The sequence below is a fragment of the Nerophis ophidion genome, linkage group LG13 (genome assembly GCF_033978795.1).
Source record: "Nerophis ophidion isolate RoL-2023_Sa linkage group LG13, RoL_Noph_v1.0, whole genome shotgun sequence".
Classification (NCBI taxonomy): domain Eukaryota; kingdom Metazoa; phylum Chordata; class Actinopteri; order Syngnathiformes; family Syngnathidae; genus Nerophis; species Nerophis ophidion.
Window position 1 is genome coordinate 15,286,025 of NC_084623.1, and position 25,683 is coordinate 15,311,707.

At 40.8% G+C, this 25,683-nt stretch overlaps 2 protein-coding genes across 2 annotated transcripts in view; one reads left to right on the forward strand and one right to left on the reverse strand.

Moving 5' to 3' along the window:
• The window catches only part of gjc4b (gap junction protein gamma 4b), a 28,313-nt gene extending 8,128 nt beyond the window's left edge, over window positions 1-20,185 (forward strand). The window contains exons 2-3 of the mRNA XM_061918450.1: window positions 11,310-12,489; window positions 19,026-20,185. Of these exons, the coding sequence (XP_061774434.1) occupies window positions 11,343-12,489; window positions 19,026-19,039 (1,161 nt within the window). The 5' untranslated portion in view covers window positions 11,310-11,342 and the 3' untranslated portion in view covers window positions 19,040-20,185. The remainder of the gene's footprint in view (window positions 1-11,309; window positions 12,490-19,025) is intronic.
• Window positions 19,748-25,683, reverse strand: part of LOC133564869 (lactase/phlorizin hydrolase) — a 28,502-nt gene continuing 22,566 nt past the window's right edge. The window contains exons 17-18 of the mRNA XM_061919410.1: window positions 22,575-22,705; window positions 19,748-19,783 (exon numbers count right to left, since the gene is read on the reverse strand). Coding sequence (XP_061775394.1) covers window positions 19,748-19,783; window positions 22,575-22,705 — 167 coding nt within the window. The remainder of the gene's footprint in view (window positions 19,784-22,574; window positions 22,706-25,683) is intronic.

Below are 25,683 nucleotides of genomic sequence, written 5' to 3' on the forward strand. Positions count from 1 at the left end.
TTTGTGACGTTTTCCCCAATTGTGACACCGGCGTATTTCTCCATATATGGTAGAGATTTACCCAAAGTGTTTTGCGTGAGTCCGCCATTGTAGTCTAAAGTAGGGCTGGGCGATAAGAACGAAAAAGTATATCTGGATATATTTTTACTTAAACTAGATATTCAATATATATCTCGACATATTTTTACTTTGAATTTAATTGAATTATATTTATATAGCGCTTTTCTCTAGTGACTCAAAGTGCTTTACATAGTGAAACCCATTATCTTAGTTACATTTTTAAACCTGTGTGGGTGGCACTGGAAGCAAGTGGGTGAAGTGTCTTGCCCAAGGACAGAAGAGGGGATCGAACCTAGAACTCTCAGGTTGCTAGCATGGCCGCTCTACCAACCAAGCTACGCTGCCCCATACTTCAACTAGATACCCGATATATATCTCGATATATTTTTACTTAAACTAGATATTTGATATATATCTCGATATAATTTTGCTTAAACTAGAAATTCGATATATATCTTGATATATTTTTACCTAAACTAGATATTTGATATATATTTTAACTTTAACTAGATATCCGATTGTAGCTGAGATAAGCGCCAGCGCCCCCCGCGACCCCAAAAGGGAATAAGCGGTAGGAAATGGATGGATGGATAAATATTCTATGTATATCTATCTCGATATATTTTTACTAAAACTAGATATTCTATATATAACTCGATTAAGGCTGCAACTAACAATTTGATAATCGATTAATCTCTCGATTATTACTTTGATTAATTGGATAAAAGAGACACACTACATTTCTATCCTTTCCAATACTTTATTTTTAAAAAACAGCATACTGGCACCATGTCCTTTTGACTTGCCAAATAAAACAAGGCAAATGTTTTTTTTTTTTTATAAAGTGCACCATTGTCCAGCACAATAGGAATCATTTTGCTTAGGGGAATTTCAAACCTGGGTATTACCTATTCAAACCATTCTGCAATGTTGGATGCTGAATGTCTTTCCTCGAGTGGCATGGTCGTAAGGCAGATTGACTTCATGTTCCATTCGTCTCCAATGTAGTGGCATTTATTGCCAAGGTAGGCTTCCATGGCTACACTTGTCCACACATCAGTAGTGAGAGCAATTTTGCTCTGGGTGGCTTTTATGTCAGTCTACATTGCATGCAATGTTCGCCCGTACTCCCTCTCCATCAGTTTGGTAAAATGGTTCCTCGAGGGAGGAGTTTAACCAGGGTTGAGGACCTGAATAATTTGTCTAAAACCTTTACTCCTCCACCATTGATAGTGGCCTCATGTCAGTTAGCAACATATTCAGGATCGCATCAGTCAGTGCAGCCGCTAGCTGTGGTGTGCACATCTTCCTTTGTACCAAATCGCTAATGCTGGCTTGTTTCTTTCTGAAATGAGAGAAACCATATTATGAACATACATGGTAGCATCATTTACATGTAACTCATTACATACCCAGTTGATTTTATTAATAATTTCTGACGTAAAAGACAAATACGACACCACACTTAAAAAACAGCTAAATTAAATAAATAGACATTGGACTTGCAAAATACACCAATTACACAAAAATGTAACTCATCAGATCAGAACTGGATCATACCTTGCAGCTTGGTCCTTTTTGTTGACAGACGACGCTACTACTAGCAGCTACCGCTAACTGTAATGTAATACTTGGCTCGTTCTTATTAATGGGTGCAATCAATTCTACCTCAAAACCATCAGCTATGCATTATTTACATTCCGCAACCAATATAATAACCAAGCTGTAGCGACATTATTATTGTAAGCGTGAACACGGAAGTTTTTATTTTTTTTCTGGCATAGTAACACATCGGCGTGCAACGTGTGTTAGCCATAAAAGCTATCTATGGAAAGAGATAAGCCAGCTTCTACGTCAGCTCGAAACGCGTTTGAGTTTATGCTTAACACAATAAGATGAGACACTATTCTGTTCGGGCAGCACGGTGGGAGAGGGGTTAGTGCGTCTGCCTCACAATACGAAGGTCTTGAGTAGTCCCGTGTTCAATCCCAGGCTCGGGATCTTTCTGTGTGGTGTTTGCATGTCCTCCCCGTGATTGCGTGGGTTCCCTTCGGGTACTCCGGGTTCCTCCCACTTCCAAAGACATGCACCTGGGGATAGGTTGATTGGTTACACTAAATTGGCCCTAGTGTGTGAGTGTGAATGTTGTCTATCTGTGTTGGCCCTGCGATGAGGCGGCGACTTGTCCAGGGATTGTAGCTGAGATAGGCACCATCGACCCCAAAGGGGATAAGCGGTAGAAAATGGATGGATGGACTTTTTTTGTCCTGACTGTTGAATATCAACCCACATTTTATGTTTTGTTTGTACACAGCGAGCTCGACAGTGTATGTACTGTAGTTGTACGGTGATGTGCTGCATGTATCATGATCAATAGTATAGTGACTTACTCAATTGACAGTTGTCGGTTTTGGTCAAGATGGCCGGGGACATTTCCAATTAATTGTGGCTTTACAATAATTCGGCAAGCTAAGTTCCAGATTTGCAGCGTGACCACATCGCACAGACCTTTTCCTTGTGCTGGCTTCTATAAGGAGTAATTCATCTTCCGGTCGTATATACAGTTTCAAACAGATAAAGTTGTGAATCCTCATTAGTCGTCTTCGTTGTTTACCACGTCTGCCATGATTACAACACACTCTCGTTTTTGTTTTGTAGAAGTAGGAACCCACATTAGTTGCCGGGATTTGGATGTGCGCCGCTATTATACGGAAATTATTGCGCCACAGAAGGAAGTCCTGCTATTGATTTAAAATGACAAAAATACAGTAAATATTGTTTATATTACATTTTTTTTTAATGTGTCTGTTAAGGGGGATGGGGTCAAATACAGAGAATCATTTCACCACACCAATCAGTGTTTCTTTAACTTTAACACAGCTAGCCAGACAGCTAATGCGGTCTGTTATGATACACACGTGACGTACTGCGGGTATTATGTTAAAAATAAAGTGTTGGCCGGGGACATTTTCCCAGTTTATTTGGTTAAGCACTCCATTTATGTCAATATAGCATGGCTTCAAGTTTCACATTTTGCAGCTTCGAGTGACTTTCACCTACTTTTTTCGACTTCCGTCTGCTCCAACGTATAACTCTTCTTTCGTGCTCTCTTCCAGAAGGTAGTTCATCTTCCATATATTCAGATTTACAAAGATATGCTTGTGAATCCTCATTTGTTCAATAATAGTTGTTTTTGTTTATCGAAATCTGCCACAATTAGAACACACACACACATCTTTGTTTCCGGAAGCAGGATTCACTTTTTTTGTCAGAAATCAGACGTGCGCTGTAGGGAAACGGAAAGCAATGCATTGAAAAAAATCAGTCCCCGGCAAAGATAAAAATACGGTAAATATTGTACATGTTGCATATTGTTATAAACGTGTTGTTGCTACATTATATATAACTTGCAGTGTGTATATAAAGCGTTGATGGAGGATTTCAAAGTTGTTTTAGAGGGCTTTGATGACTTCCATTTTACCATCCATCCATTTTCTACCGCTTATTCCCTTTCGGGGTCGCGGTGTGCGCTGGCGCCTATCTCAGCTACAATCGGGCAGAAGGCCGGGTACACCCTGGAAAAGTCGCCAGCTCATCGCAGGGCCAACACAGATAGACAGACAACATTCACACTCACATTCACACACTAGGGCCAATTTAGTGTTGCCAATCAACCTATCCCCCGGTGCATGTCTTTGGAAGTGGGAGGAAGCCGGCGTACCCGGAGGGAACCCACGCATTCACGGGAAGAACATGCAAACTCCACACAGAAAGATCCCGAGCCTGGATTTGAACCCAGGACTGCAGGAACTTCGTATTGAGGCAGACGCACTAACCCCTCTCCCATGAACTGATTAACATGGATCCCAACTTAAACAAGTTGAAAAGGTTATTCGGGTGTGTGGAGGGTTCTCCCTTTCGGGTTCTTCGGAGCACCAAGCACTGACTTGACAGTTCCTTTTTGTTGAGAACACTGTTTTATTTTGCAATAAATTGTCTCTGATGTGCTTTTCAGCCATTGTCTTTGCTTTGGTCTGTCTCGCACCTGGGGATAGGTTGATTGGCAACACTAAATTGGCTCTAGTGTGTGAATGGGAGTGTGAATGTTGTCCCGTCTATCATTGTTGGCCCTGCGATGAGGTGGCGACTTGTGCAGGGTGTACCCAGCCTTCCGCCCGATTGTAGTTGATAGGCACCAGGGACCCCAAAAGGGAATAAGAGGTAGGAAATGGATGGATGGATGGATGTCTTGTTCTTGCTCGTGCTCCAACTCCGCCTCCTCTCTACTCTCTGGCTGCTGCCTTTTTAACAGAGCGACAGGTGATTAGATAAGCAGGCCCAGGTGGGCCATCTACGCACCTGTCGCTGATCTCGAAGCCGGTCCTGGCACACCCCACTTCGCTGCAGGCCACGCCACAGGGTGTTACTATTTAGTGGTCAATTGTACGGAATATTTATTGTACTGTGCAATCTACTAATAAAAGATTCGATCAATCAAAGCTGCATCCTCCCAAGTGTTATCTTTTAAAATCACCTCCCAAAAACACACGTGTGTTCTTGTTTCTCATAGTGATTTGTGAATAGGCAACATTCCAAAAAAAGTGCAATTCCCCTTAATGTGCTGCAGTATAAAGCAATAATCAAGCTCAGTTACAGCTCGTTATTCTATTCTGTGTTTTATGTTGCACGATTGTGCCAAGTAAAATTCCTAGTTTGTGAACCCGTTCTCAAACAACGGCAATAACAATTATTCTGATCCTGATTAACACAATAAAAGCTGAGCCATTAAAAAGAGTCAAATATGTCAACTATTATCAGTGAAGCATAGGAAACATAAAACATATTAGTTTGTCTATATAGTTTGGTGATTAAAAAAAAAAAAAAAATACAGATTTTTACTTCAATGCAGGTCAGCATTTCTTCAGTGACCTTACGTAACACGCCTTCTTCGGGCCATGCCTTTTCTGTTCTGCTCGGGACTCAAACTTGGGTTAACCGCCCAGGCTATCAAACCGAGACCCAGCATTGCTCTTCAGGTTTTCAGGGAGTGTGGTTTATCGACGTACACATAGCCTCTGTTACACTTACACAATGTCCTTCATTCTCTGTGTTGACTTTACATCTTAAAGGCTTTCACAGAATAAAGTGACTGTACTCATCAGTGTTGTCCATTGAAAGGCACCTCTCAGAAGGCAAATCATTGACCAACATTTCTCTGAGCCTGTGCTCCTTGTAGCACAATAGAATCTTGTGTAGTTCCTTCCAAGCCTTTATTTATTGAGGGGCACTTTCCTCCATGACTAATGTCAAATATCACTTCATAACTGTTTTCATTTGTATCTGGGGAGTTGGCCAATACAAACACTTCCTAGGGACTCCTAGGGACTACTTTATTCCTATGGAAAGAAAGACTTGTTGGAATTTAGATTCATTTGTATGGAGGTATTGAAGGTGCTCTCCAAATAGTGTTTGTCTTTAATGTAACTCTTCTTGAAAATAATGCAAATTCATCACTTGTTGTAGGGTGTTTGTGGTACAGTAGACAGTGTGCAAAAATACTAGAACACTTGTCAAATCTGAAGAACCTGTTGTTTTACTTGTTCCCAGAGCCAGGATTGCACTCGTTTGCCCTTTTTTGAAAGTTAAGGGCTAAGGTTCTGAGAGTATTTCACCTACAAATTTATCAATCCATTCCTTTTTTTAAATTTTAACATTTTACTCTAATATTAAGTGTGGCCTTTTTCAATGTATTTTCTGAGAGCTTGTAACCTCGATGTCATTCCACACTCTCAGAAGGTACTTGTAAGGAATATAAGGTAGATTTGACTTGTTCAGCATTTCCAATGTTTCCCAGAATTGTGTGTGTGTGTGGGGGTGTTCTGGCAATGCTTACTTAATGGGGACATCGCTCTGTTTACACATTGACCTTTAGGGGACCTCTGACGGTATGGGGACAAAAAAACAGGTCCTCTAAAGGGAAACTGTTTAAAATGATAGTCAGATCCATTCTGTAGATGCCTATGTGATTTTTACGCTTTTGCCCATACATTTGGGTTAGTTTGTTTACGTGTTTTCAAATATTGGTAAAAAAAAGAAAATTAATTTTCTTAAAGTGAGGCATTTGTTATCCTGGCATTAGTAGTACCGGGTACTGTGATTCGGTATGGTATCCATCCTTAGTTAAAAGTAATACATTTTTCCAAAAACAAAATCTGGTTTAGTGTTCCTTAGGATAACATTTTCATACAGCATGATTATAGAACATTTTTACCTTTTTAAAGTATGATTGGAGTTGCAGACAACTTCATTACTGCTAAATAACAGTTTTTAGTAATGTCACAGAAGATGCAGGATTTGCTTTAACATTTAAGTGGTGAAACTTCCTATAAGAGGACAGCCGTAGTGCTTTATTCTGAGGATCATGTCATATTTAGTTTGACCTTTTTTTTTTTTTTTTAGATGGTCCTCAGTCGTCACGTACAAATTTGTGTGAATCATCCAAAATGATTTAAATTTGGTCCCCATGAACCATAACTTTTTTTCTCCAGGGTCCCCAGTATGTATGATTAGCCCACTACTTCATCAATCCAGAGATTAAAAAACGTGTATGAGCTAATTGGACAGTGGCCATATTACCAATTTTTTTGTTATGTCTCCACAACCTGTGGAAAGCGTGGTCCCCATAAGTGATGATCAAAGACTTTGTGCCCATTCCAAATGATAATCAGTATGTGTGTGTATGCGACTTTGTTCTAATATTTTTTGCACAGTATATCCTTTACATAGAATTCACACAACGTTTGTATTCCCTATTTTGTCGCGTCCATAACATGCTTTTTAGCAGGAGCTTATTACTCAGCACCATTTATTTAGTTGGTCACAGATGGTGTGAAACCACAAGATCTCTGTCGCCTCTTTGGCGTTTTAACGATCGGCTCTTTACTGAGTTGGCAGCCTCAGTCGGACAAACAATTAATTCCAATAAGTGTGTGTTCAAGAGTACAGAATTAAAGTGATGGTGACATTTGGTGGCTGTTACTATGTACAAGTGCTTGGATTCCAATTTAAAGATGAAAAACAATGGCGGGTTTGACTTGAATGTACTGTTCAGTAGGTAAAGTTGTATTTTTGCCTCTTTCTTGTGAGAATCCAGCGTGTGACTGAAGCATTAAATGGTGGGACTGTCCAGGACTAACTGCAGTGTGCTTAAAGGGGAACATTATCACAATTTCAAAAGCGTTAAAACCAATATAAATCAGTTCGCAGTGGCTTGTTTTATTTTTTGAAGTTTTTTTCTAAATTTTACCTGTCCCGGAATGTCCCTTTTTTAAAAAAAAAAAAAAAAAAAGCTTTAAAGTGCCTTATTTTCGCTATCTTCGAAGCCACTATCCATTGTCCTGTGATGTCATACAGTGCTGCCAATGTAAACAAACAATGGTGAATAGCACAGCAAGATATAGCGACATTAGCTCGGATTCAAACTTGGATTTCAGCGGCTTAAGCGAATCAACAGATTACGCATGTATTGAAACGAATGGTTGTAGAATGGAAGCAGATAGCGAAAAGGAAATTAAAGAAGAAACTGAAGCTATTGAGCGAATAGCTATCGACGCTCAACATTTTTTTGGAATGTTGTCTATTGTTCAGCCGAATAGCTGCCTTATTAGCATCGCCGGTAAAATGTGCGGACCAAACAATCAGGACTTTCACAAATCCGTCGATTGGTAAGTTTGTTTTGCATTAAATGTGGGTATCTAGTTTCACATGTACATACAGCTAGCCTAAATAGCATGTTAGCATCGATTAACTGGCAGTCACGCCGCGACCAAATATGTCTGATTAGCACATAAATCAACAAAACTCACCTTTGTGATTTCGTTGACTTTATCGTTGCAAATGCATCTGCAGGTTATCCATAAATCTCTGTGCCATGTCTGCCTTAGCATCGCCGGTAAAATGTGCAGACTTTCCGGCACATTCAATGGGGGGTCTGGCGGAAGATTTTTGCCACTTTCGCATCTTCGGGCCAGTGGTGCAACTTGAATCCCTCCCTGTTAGTGTTGTTACAACCTCCGACAACACACCGACGAGGCATGATGTCTCCAAGGTTCCAAAAAATTTTAGAAAAAACGGAAAATAACAGAGCTGAGACCCGGTGTTTGTAATTAGTTTGAGAAAATGAAAATGGCGGCTTTATTACCTAGGTGACGTCACGTTCCGACGTCATTGCTCCAAGAGCGATAAACAGAAAGGCGTTTAATTCGCCAAAATTCACCCATTTAGATTTCGGAAATCGGTTGGAAAAATATATGGTCTTTTTTTTCTGCAACATCAAGGTATATATTGACGCTTAGGTAGGTTTGGTGATAATGTTCCCCTTCAAACAATCACCAGGTACCACCTGTGAGCAAATACTGTCATCTTTTTCTCTTTTAGTCTTATCAGGTCAGTAGAGCATTTTTCACCCATGCTTAAAGTGAAGGACGAGACAAAAATACAACCTTACCTACTGTAAGTAAGGTATTACTAGGTACAAATTCAACAGCGGATTGCTTTAGCCAGACCTGGGCAAAACTGGTCCTCTTTATTTTTGTATTTTTTTGTACTTCAAAGCTGGTGCTGTGAATATGCTTTGTTAAACCAAAAGTCTCGATTGATCAAAACTCAGGCAAGTAAAATGTCCACAAATGCAGAAATCTGCGTTTTTACACATTAATTTCCGTGTCAAAATATAAATTCTGCAGTTTTTATGTAGAGTGTAAGTCAAAAGATTGAGTTAACTTTTTGTTTTCTTGTCAGCAATCGAGCAGTATGTCTAGATCCATGCCTTCTCCGCAACACCGGAAATGTCCTTATTTTCTGCCGCCTTGCTGACACGCACACACAGTGCACAACAGGGCTAGTGGCCAAAGTTTTAAATAACCAAACTCCTTAACTTAAAGAGCCTGGTCACAACAATGATTAGAAATTGTACAAGGAAGAAGAATCTTGATGAACATCTTGAACTTTGTTGAAAATGAGATGAAATCCATGTCATTATGTAAATCATAACTGGCTTAATTATTTAGAGAACTGTTGTATTACATTTGGTAAATTGTGTTACAATTGCTGGATCGGAGAAGGAAGTGAACGGATGTGTAATTGCAATGAATTGGAAAAGATTAAATCTTTGCTTCTTTTTGCTCCTTTTCAAACATGTTGTAAAGAGTGATGACAATATGTAGGCTTTATATATATATATGTATATGTATATGTATATATATTTATATATATATGTATATATAATATTCCGTATGCATATTTGAAATACTTACCATGTCCCCACATCTGCGGCCCCCTCCAAGGTTTCTCATCGTCATCCCATCGGGTTGAGTTTTTTTCTTGCCGTGATGTGGGATCTGAGCAGAGGATGTTGTTGTGGCTTGTGCAGCCTTTTGAGACACTCGTGATTTAGGGCTATCTTGGTAAACTTTGATTGATTGTTGGTAAGAATGTCATTAGGCAGTGTCGACAACGCTGTGGATATGTTCTGCATGTTTCAAAAGGCGCACAAAGTAGCATGGTTGTCAGCGACAGTACTCTGCTGACTGTGCACCGTGGCTCGATAAGCTCAACCACAAATGCATGTGCTGCCTGGCACAAACCTATGTATTCAGTTTGGTTCCTAAATCAAAGTTCATACAAATGAGTGGTTTGTAAATCAAGGTTCAACTGTATATAGACATTTGATTGGAAATACAGAATCCTCCATTCGGTAAAAAAATACTTTTTTGAGGTGGTGTTGTAACATTTTAAGCATTTTGTCATTCATTACTGGATGAGTTTTTGTATCAGCCTATGATATACTTTCATACCTTTTCAGGATTTTCCAGCTTAAATTTTGCACGTGCGTGATACAATGACAAACACATCCTGTTCTTTTCAGGAATGCAAAGCAACCTCTAGATAGTGCTGATGGGGGGAAAAAAAAGGGACCCGAGTGCATACATCAGCTTGCGCAACACGATTACGGTTAAAGAACGAAGAACTCCAGCTAGACTACATACATACGGTATCTTTAAAAACAGGCCGCGGGCAAAACATTTTCTCTCAATGTGGCACACAACTCTAATAATATTAATAATTATAAAAACATGTATATAATTTACCACCACAGGTTTAAGCCATATAACTGTGTGTGTGTGGGGAATTTGACAAAACAAGCAAGGCAGAAATATTTAAAGCTCCTACAACAGGTAGTGGGAGAATCAACTTTATTTTTCAAACATTGGCGACCCCTTGTGGCTAAGATTGAAAGCACAACACCACGAAGATGAGTGGTTGGGGTTGCAGTCAATGTAGAGTTTCAGTTAGTTCTGGGCGATATTATTTAACTCATCATGCTCAGTGTTTATCGGTCTATATCTAATAATTATGGATATTTTTGGATATCGAAAAAGAGGACCAGAAAAATAATTTTTGAAAAAAAAAGTGTTCATATGTAACTTTCCCCTGCTTATAAGGCAGAAAGGAAAATGTCAACACAACCACGGAAAATACTCAAAATTCTAAAATCACATTGAACGCTTAACAATAACCATGCAGTAAGCAAACTCGTCCAAGTGATGGCGCCACTGCACAAACGAACTGGGAAATTTGTGAAACTTGAACAATACAAAAATTATGCAATTGCATGTTAATAATAGTAAAACAAACCCTCGTAAACATGTTAGCATATTAGCTAAGGCTAATGAAGCCAGCTTCATTACATCACGTTAGCACGTATAGTTATGCATGAAAACATTGTTTCAAAGGTTATTTTAAAGTATAAATAGTTTTAGTTATATTGTAAAACTTACAAACAAAGCTTGGAATGTTGAATGAAGAATCCACAAGAGTAGAAATGCTATGGACAGCTAGAAGAAGGAACAGCACTTGTACTTCCGGTCGACAAAGTACATGCAGTGAGCGAACTTGTCCAAATGATGGCGCCATAGCACAAACAGCAAAACTTTTTTCAGTGTCTGTTGAAAACTATTTGAATTCAAACATCACGACCTGTTGGCGAAGAACAATCCGTAATTTAGCCAAGGTTTTATAAGCCTCAGAGTTCAAAGCGTAGGGAAAAATATCCTCTAATTTACAGCAGTCATGTCTGTAGTATCAGTTTTATGAATCACCTTCACTATATTGCTGACTACACTGCATTCTGCAAACTCTGCAAAAAAAGGAGAAACCCACATTCATTTTTCTCCATCTCTTCTTTTCAGATCAGAGAAAATCGCTGCTGATCGACCGACAAAATGAGCTGGAGTTTCCTCACACGTCTCTTGGATGAGATTTCCAATCACTCAACGTTCGTGGGCAAAATCTGGCTCACCCTCCTGATCGTGTTCCGCATCGTGCTGACCGCCGTGGGGGGCGAGTCCATTTACTACGATGAGCAGAGTAAATTTGTGTGCAACACGCAGCAGCCCGGGTGCGAGAACGTGTGCTACGACGCCTTCGCGCCGCTGTCCCACATCCGCTTCTGGGTGTTCCAGGTGATCATGATCACCACGCCCACCATCATGTACCTGGGCTTCGCCATGCACAAGATCGCCCGCATGGAGGACGTGGATTACCGGCCGCGCGGCAGGAAGCGCATGCCGATCGTCAGCCGCGGCGCCAACCGCGACTACGAGGAAGCGGAGGACAACGGCGAGGAGGACCCGATGATCCATGAAGAGATTGAGCCGGAGAAGGACAAGGAGGTGGAGGAGAAGCCCAGCAATAAGCACGACGGACGCCGCCGCATCAAACGAGACGGCCTGATGAAAGTCTACGTGTTTCAGCTTCTGTCTCGTGCCATTTTTGAGGCGTCCTTCCTGTTCGGGCAGTACGTTCTTTACGGGCTGGAGGTGTCGCCGTCGTACGTGTGCACGCGGTCTCCCTGCCCGCACACGGTGGATTGCTTCGTCTCGCGGCCCACGGAGAAGACCATATTCCTGCTCATCATGTATGCGGTCAGTGCCTTGTGTCTGCTCTTCACCGTGCTGGAGATCCTTCACCTGGGCTTCAGCGGCATCCGGGACTGCTTCTGTGCCCCCCGCTCCCAACCTCCCACCCCTCGGCACTCCGCGCTGGCCAGCCAGCGGTCCTCCATCAGCCGCCAGCCCTCCGCGCCGCCGGGCTACCACACGGCCCTGAAGAAGGACCCCTCGGGGAAGCTGGGCTTCAGGGACAACCTGGCCGACTCCGGCCGCGAGTCCTTCGGCGACGAGGCGTCCTCGCGAGAGCTGGAGCGGCTGCGCAGACACCTGAAGCTCGCCCAGCAACACCTGGACCTGGCTTATCAGACCGAGGAACACAGCCCGTCTCGCAGCAGCAGCCCAGAATCCAACGGCACCGCAGCCGAGCAGAACAGACTCAACTTCGCCCAGGAGAAGCAGAGCAGCACATGTGACAAAGGTAACTACAAAGAGAACCGGCTTATGTTAAAGACCTACTGAAATGACATTTTCTTATTTAAACGGGGATAGCAGGTCCATTCTATGTGTCATACTTGATCATTTTGCGATATTGCCATAGGATCTAGTAGAGAACATCGACGACAAAGTTCGCAACTTTAAAAAAAAAAAAAATATATATATATATATGTATATTTATATAGCGCTTTTCTCTAGTGACTCAAAGCGCTTTACATAGTGTAACCCAATATCTACGTTACATTTACACCAGTGTGGGTGGCACTGGGAGCAGGTGGGTAAAGTGTCATGCCCAAGGACACATCGGCAGTGACTAGGATGGCTGAAGCGGGGATCGAACCTGGAACCCTCAAGTTGCTGGCACGGCCGCTCTACCAATCGAGCTATACTGCGCGTTAATAGAAAAGCCCTGCCTTTACCGGAAGTATGTGCGCGTGACGTCACGAGTTGCAGGGCTCCGCACATATTCACGATGTTTATAATGGGAGCCACCAGCAGTAAGAGCAATTCGGACCGAGAAAGCAACAATGTCCTTATTAATTTGTGCGAGGATGAAAGATTTGTGAATTAGGATATTGATAGTGAAGGACTAGGGGGGGAAAAAAAACGCAGTGTGAGCGTTTCAGATGTAATTACACATTTAATAGGATGATTCTGGAAGATCCCTTATCTGCTTATTGTTTTAATAGTGTTTTAGTGAGATTTTAAAGATTGTAAAGACATACCTCGAGGTCGGATGGCTGCGGTGAACATGCAGTGTCTCAGATTCAAGCCGAGGAGCCAAGATCAGCTGCCTTTTTTGACAGCTGCTACAGGACGACGAATAATCCACTAATGTCTCCGGTTAGATATATATCACAATTTCCCCATCCAAAAACATGCTGGTTGACGTAGAGAAAACATGTTCGCTTGCAATCCACCGCTTTCCACCAACTGCATTGTTCTTTATAGTCTCTATTATTAAATGAACAAATTGCAAAAGATTCAGCAACACAGATGTCCAAAATACTGTGTAAGCAGATGACTTTTAGCCGCGAGTGGTGCAGCGCTAATATTTCCTGACAGTCCGTGACATCACGCGTACGGGTCATCAATCGGCGACGTTTTCAACAAGAAACTCGTGGAAAATTTAAAATTGCAATTTAGTAAACAGGCCGTATTGGCAAGTGTTGCAATGTCAATATTTCATCATTGATATATATATAAACTATCAGACTGCGTGGTCGGTAGTAGTGGGTTTCAGTAGGTCTTTAAGCATTTGCTACCACAGAGATCGACCAATTTAACCATTTTCTCGTACTTAACTTTCGCCAGATACACTAATACGGTTGTTTGTATATGTATTATAAAACTCCTGATAGGAAGTCACCATTTGTTATATTTGTTACTTGGGACAATGCACATTAATTGATCCAATTTTTACCGTAAAATATCGCTATTTTAAAGCTTAAAAATACCGTAAAATAGCGATATTTTACGACAACTCCCATGGGGATGGCAAGCGTTGTCGTCCATGTACTCCCTTTGTCACTGTGGGGGTGGAAGGTTGCTGCTTTTGTCATGGCTACGGCAATTACCTCCCCTGGAGAGGTTTCTCCTCTCACAGTCAGGGTCACCTGAGAGACCTCCATTGTTGACACTGACACTTTTTGGAAGTGACACTTTTTTTTTGACTCCTCATCCATTGCACCGGTCGCCCGGAGGGATCCCACATCTGCGGTCCCCTCCAAGGTTTCTCATTGTCCCATTGGGTTGAGTTTTTCCTTGCCCTGATGTGGGATCTGAGCCAAAGATGTCGCTGTGGCTTGTGCAGCCCTTTTGAGATGAATGATTTAGGGCTATATAAATAAACATTGATTGATAATAAACATATAAAATGTAAAGGTGCCCAATCGTAACCAAAATCTAGGTTCCATCCGCAAGCCGCGGCAGGTTAATGACTTAAAATCAGGGCAGATCAGGAACAAAGCGACCATAGTAGTTAGAGTGCATAAGGCAGATGAAGAAGTGCTAAACTGTTACAAATAAATTGTGCTGAAGGAAGAAAAAACACCTTTCCTTCGGCCTAGTATGTAAAATTAGACCAAAAAAGCTAACATGAGTGTATCTACGCATGAAATATTGCACAAAATATGAATATATAACTTTGCTGGGTTCCCTCCGGGTACTCCGGCTTCCTCCCTCCTCCAAAAACATGCACCTGGGGATAGGTTGCAGTGTTTCCGACAGGTCAGGCACCTATTTGTGGTGGTGTGGTCGGGTGACGTGGGGGTTGTGGCAGCGGCGATGACTAAGAACGCGGAATTGGAATATAATTACAACACTATGTACATATTTATATAATATGTAACTACAAGCTCCATCGGTCGAGCGAGTCAAAAGCGGAAAAAGAAAAATCTATTTGTGGCGGCGGTAATTCTTTCGTGGCGGGCTGCCACAAATAAATGAATGTGTAGGAAACCCTGGGTTGATTGGCAACGCGAAAAATTGGCCCTAGTGTGTGAATGTTGTCTGTCCATCTGTGTTGGCCCTGCGATAAGGTGGCGACTTGTCCAGGGTGTAGCCCGCCTTCCACCCGAATGCGGCTGAGATAGGCTCCAGCACGCCCCGGGACCCCGTAAGGGATAAGCGGTAGGAAATGGATGGATGGAACTTCTAGAATGGAAATGGAAATCCACTGAATAAATCTGCAGTCCCCTCCAAGGTTTCTCACTACGCCCAATTGGTTGAGTTTTTCTCTTGCCCTGATGTGGGACCTGAGCCGAGGATGTAGTTGTGGCTTGTGCAGCCTTTTGTGATTAAGGGCTATATAAGGAAACTTAGATGATTGATTGGAAGAAAACCCAACAGTTAAATTAATTTTTTAAATTATGAATAGCGATTCAAATGTTAATAATATCCGTGCACCTCTTGTATGCATGTACCTCTGAGTATGTTTTTAGGAATTTAGTCTGGGCGGGGGGGAGTGTCCATACAAACTGGTTCCACTGTGTCATGAAACACTGACAGCAGTCGTGATCAAAACTTTATATACACTTGTAAAAAACAGTCATGGCTGTCTTGAGTTTCAGTACATTCTACAACTCTTATTTGTTTGTAATAGTGATTGGAGCACATACTTGTTGGTCACAAAAAACATTCATGAAGTTTGGTTCTTTTATAAATTTATCATGGGTCTACTGAAAATGTGACCAAATCTGCTGGGTCAAAAGTATACATACAGCAATGTAAATATTTGGTTACATGTCCTTTGGCAAGATTCACTGCAATAAGGTTCTTTTGGCAGCCATCCAAAAGCTCCACAGCTCAATTTTTGTTTCATCTGACCACAGAACTTTCTGCCAGAAGGTCTTAATGTGTGTCCTTGGGATGTCAGATGAAACAAAAATTGAGCTGTCTGGCCATAATACCAAGCAATATGTTTGGAGTAGAAAAGGTGAGGCCTTTAATCGCAGGAACGCTATTCCTACCATCAAGCATGGTGGTGGTAGTATTATGCTCTGGGCCTGTTTTGCTGCCAATGGAACTGGTGCTTTACTGAGAGTAAATGGGACATTGACAAAGGATTACCTCCCAAATTCTTTACGACTACCTAAAATCATCAGCCCAGAGGTTGGGTCTTGGGTGAAATTTGGTTTTCCAACAGGACAAGGACCCCAAACACACTTCAAAAGTGGTAAAGAAATGGCTAAATCAGGCTAGAATTAAGGTTTTAGAATGGCCTTCGCAAAAGTCCTGACTTAGACATGTGGACAATGTTGAAGAAACAAGTCCATGTCAGAAAACCAACAAATTTAGCTGAACTGCACCAATTTTGTCAAGAGGATTAGTCAAAAATTCAACCAAAAACTTGTAAATGTCTACCAAAAGCGCCTTATTGCAGTGAAATTTACCAATTAACATTGCTGTATGTATACTTTTGACCCAGCATATTTGATCACATTTTCAGTATCCAATCCACTTTATTTATTTAGCACATTTAACAATAATGTTTCCAAAGTGCTGCACAGCCATGTTAAAAACATTAAAAAAAACAATATTATGCTCCACCAAAGACTGAATAAAAACAAAAAATAAATAAATCTAAAACCAATACAAAAAAAACCACTATAAAAATAAATATGACTAAAAACAAATTTAAAGGGTAAAATCAATTAAAACAGTAAAATAGAAATCAAAGTGTATAAAAAGGACAGAGGACCACACAACTCATGTAGTGTTAAAAGCCAAAGAGTAAAAGTGGTTCTTGAAAGGGAACATTATCACAATTTCAAAAGGGTTAAAAACAATAAAAATCAGTTCCCAGTGGCTTGTTGTATTTTTTTGAAGTTTTTTTCAAAATTTTACCGGTCCTGGAATATCCCTAAATAAAGCTTTAAAGGGCCTTATTTTCACTATCTTCGAAACTACTATCCATTTCCCTGTGACGTCATACAGTGCTGCCAATACAAACAACATGGCGGTTACCACAGCAAGATATAGCGACATTAGCTCGGATTCAGACTCTGATTTCAGAGGCTTAAGCGATTCAACAGATTACGCATGTATTGAAACAGATGGTCGGAGTGTGGAGGCAGATAGCGAAAACGAAATTGAAGAAGAAATTGAAGCTATTGAACAAATAGCTATTGACGCTATTCGGCCATAGTATGGGTGTACCTAATGAAGTGGCCCATAGCTTGGCTGCCTTATTAGCATCGCTGGTAAAATGTGCGGACCAAACGATCAGGACTTTCGCATCTTGTGACACTGGAGCAACTTATATCCATCGATTTGTAAGCGTTTGTTTCGCATTAAATGTGGGTATCTAGTTTCAAATGTACATACAGCTAGCGTAAATAGCACGTTAGCATCGATTAGCTGGCAGTCACGCCGTGACCAAATATGTCTGATTAGCACATAAGTCAACAACATCAACAAAACTCACCTTTGTGATTTCGTTGACTTAATCGTTGCAAATGCATCTGCAGGTTATCCATACATCTCTGTGCCATGTATGTCTTAGCATCGCCGGTAAAATGTGAAGACACTCTGGTACATTCAATGGGGGTCTGGCGGCAGATTTCTTGCCAGTGGTGCAACTTGAATCCCTCCGTTAGTGTTGTTACACCCTCCGACAACACACCGGCGAGGCATGATGTCTCCAAGGTTCCAAAAAATAGTCGAAAAAACGGAAAATAACAGAGCTGAGACCCGGTGTTTGTAATGTGAAAATGAATATGGCGGGTGTGTTACCACGGTGACATCACGTTCTGACGTCATCGCTGAAAGACCGATAAACAGAAAGGCATTTAGAGTTCGGAAATCGGTTAAAAAAATACATGGTCTTTTTTCTGCAACATCAAGGTACTGTATATATTGACGCTTGCATAGGTTTGGTGATAATGTTCCCCTTTAAGACGAGACTTAAAACACTCCACTGTGGAAGCAGTTTGAACATGGAGGGGCAGAGTGTTCCAGAGCTTAGGGCCGACCCCAGAGAAGACCTCGTCTCCCCTGGTCTTAAGTCTGGTCTTGGGCACCACGAGCTGGAACTGGCTCTCGGACCTCAGATCGTTCGCAGGAGTGTAAATTTGGATGAGGTCCGAGATATACTGAGGTGCCAGTCCATGTAAAGATTTAAAAACAAACAGCAATGTTTTAAAATCAAATCTGAAATGAACAGGGAGCCAGTGCAAACTCTGAAGAATTGGGGTTATATGCTGGCGTTTCCTGGCCCCTGTTAAAAGTCGTGCTGCCGCGTTCTGGACTAAATGCAACCGGGAGAGAGCTTTTTGGCTAATGCCAGCATAAAGTGATTTGCAGTAGTCCAGGCCACTTGAAATAAAAGCATGCACGACTTGTTCAAAAAGGTTAAAAGATAAAAACGGTTTAACCTTTACTTAAAGACGAAGGCAATAAAAACACGATTTTAAAACGCCCTTGACTTGTCTAGTTTAAAATTGCTGTCTATAGACCATAATAAATTCATAAAAGTACCAAACTTCATGATTGATTGTTTTTTGTGACCACGTATGTGCTCCAATCACTCTATCACAAAGAAAATAGGAGTTGTAGAAATGATTAGAAAGTCAAGACAGCTATTACATTATGTTCTTTACAAGTGTATGTAAACTTTTGACCATGACTGCAAGTGTCTAAATCAGTGGTTCTTAACTTTGTTAAAGGTACCGAACCCTTCTTTAGTGAACTTTTTTAAATTTATTTTTTCTAAGTTATGTTTTTTTACTGGTGCATGAACATCACCTTGTTCAAAGAACAAAACCAACACAGTGCATGAACTCACAACTAATTACACACCTGTAAATCAGATGGAACTTTAGCGGGAACATTGTTTGGGGGTATCCATAGTACGCCGATAGGGAGAAGTTTTTATTTACACGATGAGCCTGGTGTGTTTTGACCTCTGCCGAACCCCTGAGGCTGAGTCACCGAACCCCTAGGCTTCGATCGAACCCAGGTTAAGAACCACTGGTCTAAATACCCAAGTAACCCCTCAATCTCTCTTTCTTCTCTCAGGTATGCGCGCTTAAGCCTGCATCCGCTCTGTGGACACTGAAAGGAACATCAGGCGCAGCGAATGGACACAAAGGAAGCAAACTGGAAGTGTGTGACCATGTAGGAATTAGCTTGAGGTGGATGAAGTCAGCCCAAGCCTGTCAGTGTTAGGACCGGTTCAGAGGAGAAAGTGGTCTCCGCCTGACTTTACTTGAGACCTCAGTCTGTTCGATGAAGATCCAAAGTGCTTTCAAATGACAGTTACCGGTTCACAACGGTTCCCCTCAGGGCAACTTCTATCTTTCCTTTTTATTTTTTTTATGTTATTTGTATGAAATCCTTCTTACGAGTCTTAGAACTTAGAGAATTGAAGAGTGGCAATGGTTGGAAGTTCAGTCGATGCATCTTGACGTCAGCTTTAGAACTGGAATTCCACGTGTCGACGTTGTTATTCAGGAACGCGAGCGAGCGCTTGCTACAGAAGGTACTGGAGACGCCCATGCAGTTTTTTGTCGTCAAGTGTGCTTGACCTTTAAAAATGTTTTTGGCTTGGTGGCTCCTGTGGCGCCAGGTATGCTAACTTGAACAGTCAAGGTGTCCGTCCAAAGGTATGAACAAACCTGGGTAATGCTTGAAAAACATGTAACTCTTTAATATTGTTGTTTTCAAAGTGTTTTTATACGGTTTTTCTATCTTTTTTTTTTTACTTTTGATATTGTCATTTTGCTACATTTTTTTATAACTCACTGCTGTCTTAGTTCCCCACTGCCTGCTTTAATCTGTGGAACAAGCACAGTTTGAAAATGGTACAATTTGAATGCAAGTGCAACTTATTCCCTTTTTGAAAGATTTCGGTACATTCGTTCATGTGTTTTTGTTGTTCGGTTAAAAAAAAAAAAAGGGATATCTGTGTCACATTAATTTGTGTTTTAAAAAAAAAAAAGGTTTGTGTGGTTTACACTTTAAGTCAACAATCACATCAATGTGAATTTAATGTCTTTATTGCGTTCTACACAGCTGCCATCTTTTCTATTTAAAGTGTATATCCACAGTACCATTTGTGCCAACTCATCTCAAGTTATTTTTGAAAAATGCTTTTTGTACTTTTTATACTTTTTTGTAATGATAGTTTTTGTGGTTAGTTTTCATTAAAAAAGATGAAAAAAAAAGCAAGTGTCTGATTTGGCTTCAGCGTGGTTTGATTTGTCAACACATCCAAGAAATCTGGTGTGTGTGTACAATGTATGTATGTTTATGTGCGTACGCATATACATTGTGTGTGTGTGTGTGTATATGTATTTATATACATATGTGTGTGTACAAACCCCGTTTCCATATGAGTTGGGAAATTTTGTTAGATGTAAATATAAACAAAATACAATGATTTGCAAATCCTTTTGAACCCATATTCAGTTGAATATGCTACAAAGACAACATATTTGATGTTCAAACTGATAAACATTTTTGTTTTGTGCAAATAATCAACTTTAGAATATGATGCCAGCAACACGTGGCAAAGAAGTTGGGAAAGGTGGCAATAAATACTGATAAAGTTGAGGAATGCTCATCAAACACTTATATGGAACATCCCACAGGTGGGTGCCATGATTGGGTATAAAAACAGCTTCCATGAAATGCTAAGTAATTCCCAAAAAAGGATGGGGCGAGGGTCACCAGTTTGTAAGCAAATTGTCGAACAGTTTTAGAACATTTCTCAACGAGCTATTGCAAAATTTAGGGATTTTACTAGCTACGGTCTGTAAAATCATCAAAAGGTTCAAAGAATCTGGAGAAATCACCGCACGTAAGCGATGATATTACGGACTTTTGATCCCTCAGGCGGTACTGCATTGAATAAAAGGACAGTGTGTAAAGGATATCACCACATGGGCTCAAGAACACTTCCTAAAACCACTGTCAGTAACTACAGTTGGTCGCTACATCTCTAAGTGCAAGTTAAAACTGTACTATGCAAAGCCAAACCAATTTATCAACAACACCCTGAAACGCCGCCGGCTTGGCTGGGCCCGAGCTCATCTGAGATGGACTGATGCAAAGTGGAAAGGTGGTCCAACGAGTCCACATTTCAAATTTAATTTGGAAACAGAGGACGTGGTGTCCTCCAAAACAAAGAGGAATATAACCGTTCGGATTGTTCTAGGTGCAAAGTTCAAAAGCCAGCATCTGTGATGGTATGGGGGTGTATCTGTGCCCAAGGCATGGGTAACTTACACATCTGTGAAGGCACCATTAATGCTGAAAGGTCCATACAGGTATGGCGCAACATATGTTGTTATCCAAGCAATGTTATCATGGATGCCCCTGCTTATTTCAGCAAGACTATTTCAAGCCACGTGTTACAACAGCGTAGCTTCGTAGTACTTTCCTGGCCCGCCTGCAGTCCAGACCTGTCTCCCATCGAAAATGTGTGGCGCATTACGACAACAGAGACCCCGGACTGTTGAACAACTGAAGCTCTACATAAAACAAGAATGGGAAACAATTCCAGTTCCCAAACGTTTATTGAATGTTGTTAAAAGAAAAGGTGATGTAACACAGTGGTAAACATGCCCTTTCCCAACTACTTTGGCACGTGTTGCAGCCATGAAATTCTAGGTTATTATGTGCAAAAAAAAAAACAAGTTTATGAGTTTGAACATCAAATATCTTGTCTTTGTACTGCATTCAATTGAATATGGGTTGAAAAGGACTAGCTAATCATTGTATTCTGTTTTTATTTACATCTAACACATTTTCTCAATTCGTATGAAAACGGGGTTTGTATATATATCGTTTATATATGCGTATATGTATATACATATATATACACACGTGTGTGTGTGTGTATATATATATATATGTATATGTATATTGCGCTCTACCATGGTATCGAGCACTATTCTCTGAATAATCCAATCAAGACACACACATATACATATATACACATACACACACTTGTATGTATGTATATATGTATGTTCGGGCATCTGGTCAGGATGCCACCGAAACACCTCCCTAGGAAAGTGTTTCAGGCACGTCCGACTGGTAGGCCACGGGGAAGACTCAGGACACGTTGGGAAGACTATGTCTCCCGGCTGGCCTGGGATCCCCCGGGAGGAGCTGGATTAAATGGCTGTAGAGTGGGAAGTCTTGGTTACCCTGTTTAGGAGGCTGCCCCTGCAAACCGATCTCGAATAAGTGGAAGAAGATGGATGGATATATATGTATATATGTATGTGTGTGTGTGTATATATATATATATATATATATATATGGACACCCCTGCATTAATGACTTTTACCTAAAGCAAATATAAACACATACCACAGAATTTTCTAAGAGCTGGTCCTACATACTGTGTATATAAGTGTACACTAGGCACTGCATTGTAGAACTGAACACAGTTCTTACTGTAGCATGTCAACCCTTTCTATCAACTGGTACTCTCTTATCAGCCCAGGGAACTTCAACGTACCGAAAGTGGACGTTGGGTTTAGTTTCAACTCCATATTACAGATTTGTAATGTAAGAATTCCCCTTTGACCTAAAGAACGTAAAGGATGAACAAACGGCAATCACCGCCACGATGCACGCAGCAAACATGGTGTAGAGGCCAGTCTCAGCGTCACCGGTGGAAAGGGTCATGCCGAGGAAGTCCACGGTGTCGACGGAGGGAAGAGATGTGCTAGGAACATTTGTCCCTGCGAAGAAGACACAAAAGCACATTTACTGTTATTACGCCGATAAAATATAATTTACCATTATTATGTTATGTGTATAGACAGGGGCGTCGCGCCAAATTCTGGGGCCCCAAACGCAAGAGTCCAAGAAGGCCCTGATTATTACATGGATTTGGTGGAAACCAGCTTCTTTCAACACACAAATGGGCATCTTGTTCTAATGCAGACCTGGGCAAAAATATTAAGATTTCAATCCGATCTACATCAATTGTTTTAGACCAGGCGAGTCCAAAGTGCGGCCCTTTCTGAAAGTTATAAGAAGCAAAGTAAAACAATAAATGAATTTTATTAAACAAGTCTTTAAAATATTCTCTTGGATTTTCAAATTCTATTTGAGTTTGGTCTCCCTTAGAATTAAAAATGTCGAGCAAAGCAAGACCAGCTTGCTAGTAAATAAATACAATTTAAAAAATACAGGCAGCTCACTGGTAAGTGCTGCTATTTGGGCTATTTTTAGAACAGGCCAGCGGGAGACTCATCTGGTCCTTACGGGCTACCTGGTTGGTGACCCCTGCTGTAGAACTAACAATCGCCAGCCCAGTTTTAAGAAGTCCATCTCTCAGTAGCAATTTTAAGCACATATATATGTCAGCGAGCTTCAAACTACGATCGATGGCTCCGGTCAGGTTTTAATTGACAAATATTACTAAACGATTCTTTCAAAGTGACTCAATGGTATTTAAATGCCATGAAAATCCTTGGAGGGCTTCACGGTGGCAGAGGGGTTAGTGCGTCTGTCTCTCAATACGAAGGTCCTGCAGTCCTGGGTTCAAATCCAGGCTCGGGTTCTTTCTGTGTGGAGTTTGCATGTTCTCCCCGTGAATGCGTGGGTTCCCTCCGGGTACTCCGGCTTCCTCCCACTTCCAAAAACATGCACCTGTGGATAGGTTGATTGGCAACACTAAATTGGCCCTAGTGTGTGAATGTGAGTGTGAATGTTGTCTGTCTATCTGTGTTGGCCCTGCGATGAGGTGGCGACTTGTCCAGGGTGTACCCCGCCTTCCGCCCGATTGTAGCTGAGATAGGCGCCAGCGCCCCCCGCGACCTCGAAAGGGAATAAGCGGTAGAAAATGGATGGATGGATGGAAAATCCTTGGCTTGTGCACATCATGACCATTTCTCTGGTTCTGCCTTTGAAATTGTAATGATAAAAGTGACCACCAGATGGCAGCCACGTATAAGAGATATGAGTCCTTAATGTTGAGTTTAAGTTGTGTATATAATTACAACATGTAACATCACAATTTCCAGTTTCTCTATTCAATATGTTCAAAAAGGAGTAGGAAGAAGCAGAGATTATTTAGTCCTACCCTGATTCCACTACATAGCAGTTGCTAACACTTGTGTTCACTTCCCTTTTCTCAATTTATTCACAATATACTCCATAAGTAATAACATTGAATTAAATACATAATTAGTGAAGTAAGTTGAATTTGATACGGTGAGATAATCAAGAGTATTATTATCATGCTTCTTCTTCTTTGTACTTTGTAGACACTTTGAAGAGTTTTTAAAATTCAATCAATCAATCAATCAATGTTTATTTATATAGCCCCAAATCACAAATGTCTCAAAGGACTGCACAAATCATTATGACTACAACATCCTCGGAAGAACCCACATGTTAATTGGATCATATTAGTACATTGTAGGGTTGTCCCGATACCAATATTTTGGTTCCAGTACCAAACTGTATTTTGATACTTTTCGATACATTTCTAGGTAAAGGGGGACCACATACAATGAATGGCATTATTGGCTTTATTTTACCTAAAAAATATTGACCGGTACCAAAATGTATTTCGATACTTTTGGATACTTTTCTAAATAAAGGGGACCACAAAAAAAGGGCATTATTGGCTTTATTTTACCTAAAAAATATTGTGGTTCATTAAGCATATGTTCCTTATTGCAACCAAAGAACAAATCTGGCCTTAAATAAAATAGTGAACATTGTAGACAACTAACAATGTTATTACAAAGAATAATAGACCTATTATACTCTAGAAATGTTAGTCTTACTTAAAAATGCACGCGTTTAGTTGTGTACAAGGTTAAAAAAATATTTTACAGCTCTTACGGATATACATTTTAAAATATTTGGCTTCTTGGCTCTCTCAGCCAAAAAGGTTCCCGACCCCTAGTCTAAAGGCTAAAGCTTCCCACCTCCATTTTTCTACTTTGACTTCTCCATTATTAATTGAACAAATTGCAAAAGATTCAGCCACACAGATGTCCAGAATACTGTTTAATTGCACGATGAAAAGAGACGACTTTTAGCCGCAAATATTGCTGCGCTAATATGTCCTCTACAATCCGTGATGTCACTTGCACGCGTCATCATTCCGCGACGTTTTCAACAAGAAACTCAACGGGAAGTTTAAAATTGTAATTTTTAGTAAACTAAACCGGCCGTATTGGCATGTGTTGCAATGTTAATATTTCATCATAAACTATCAGACTGCGTGGTCGGTAGTAGTGGGTTTCAGTAGGCCTTTAACCTTAAATGTTTTGTAAAATTGGGGTACCATCGTGTTTGGGTTATCACATCACAATACAAATAATATAATGCAGTGTTTTTTTCTGCTTCTGTTTACCTTCTAGAGATGCGCGGTTTGCGGTCTCATCCGCGGAGTCCGCGGATAAACTGCGGGTCGGGCGGTTGACATGACGAAAAAATAGATTTGAATTAGATTCGGGCAGGTGGCGGTTGAACCACACGGAAATATTTGATATGCATGGTTCTGTGATCAGTATCCTTTGCCATTTAAGACCTGTGTCATAAAGCGAATAAGACAATAAGTAACACCATTATTCTCCTGAATGACTGCCGGTAGTCACCCAGATAATAAGTATTAGGGCGTGCTATGAAGCCATTGACTTTGTCGCCTACTACAACATGTACGATCTGCTTCTCAGTCCAGCATCATGTTGTGTGT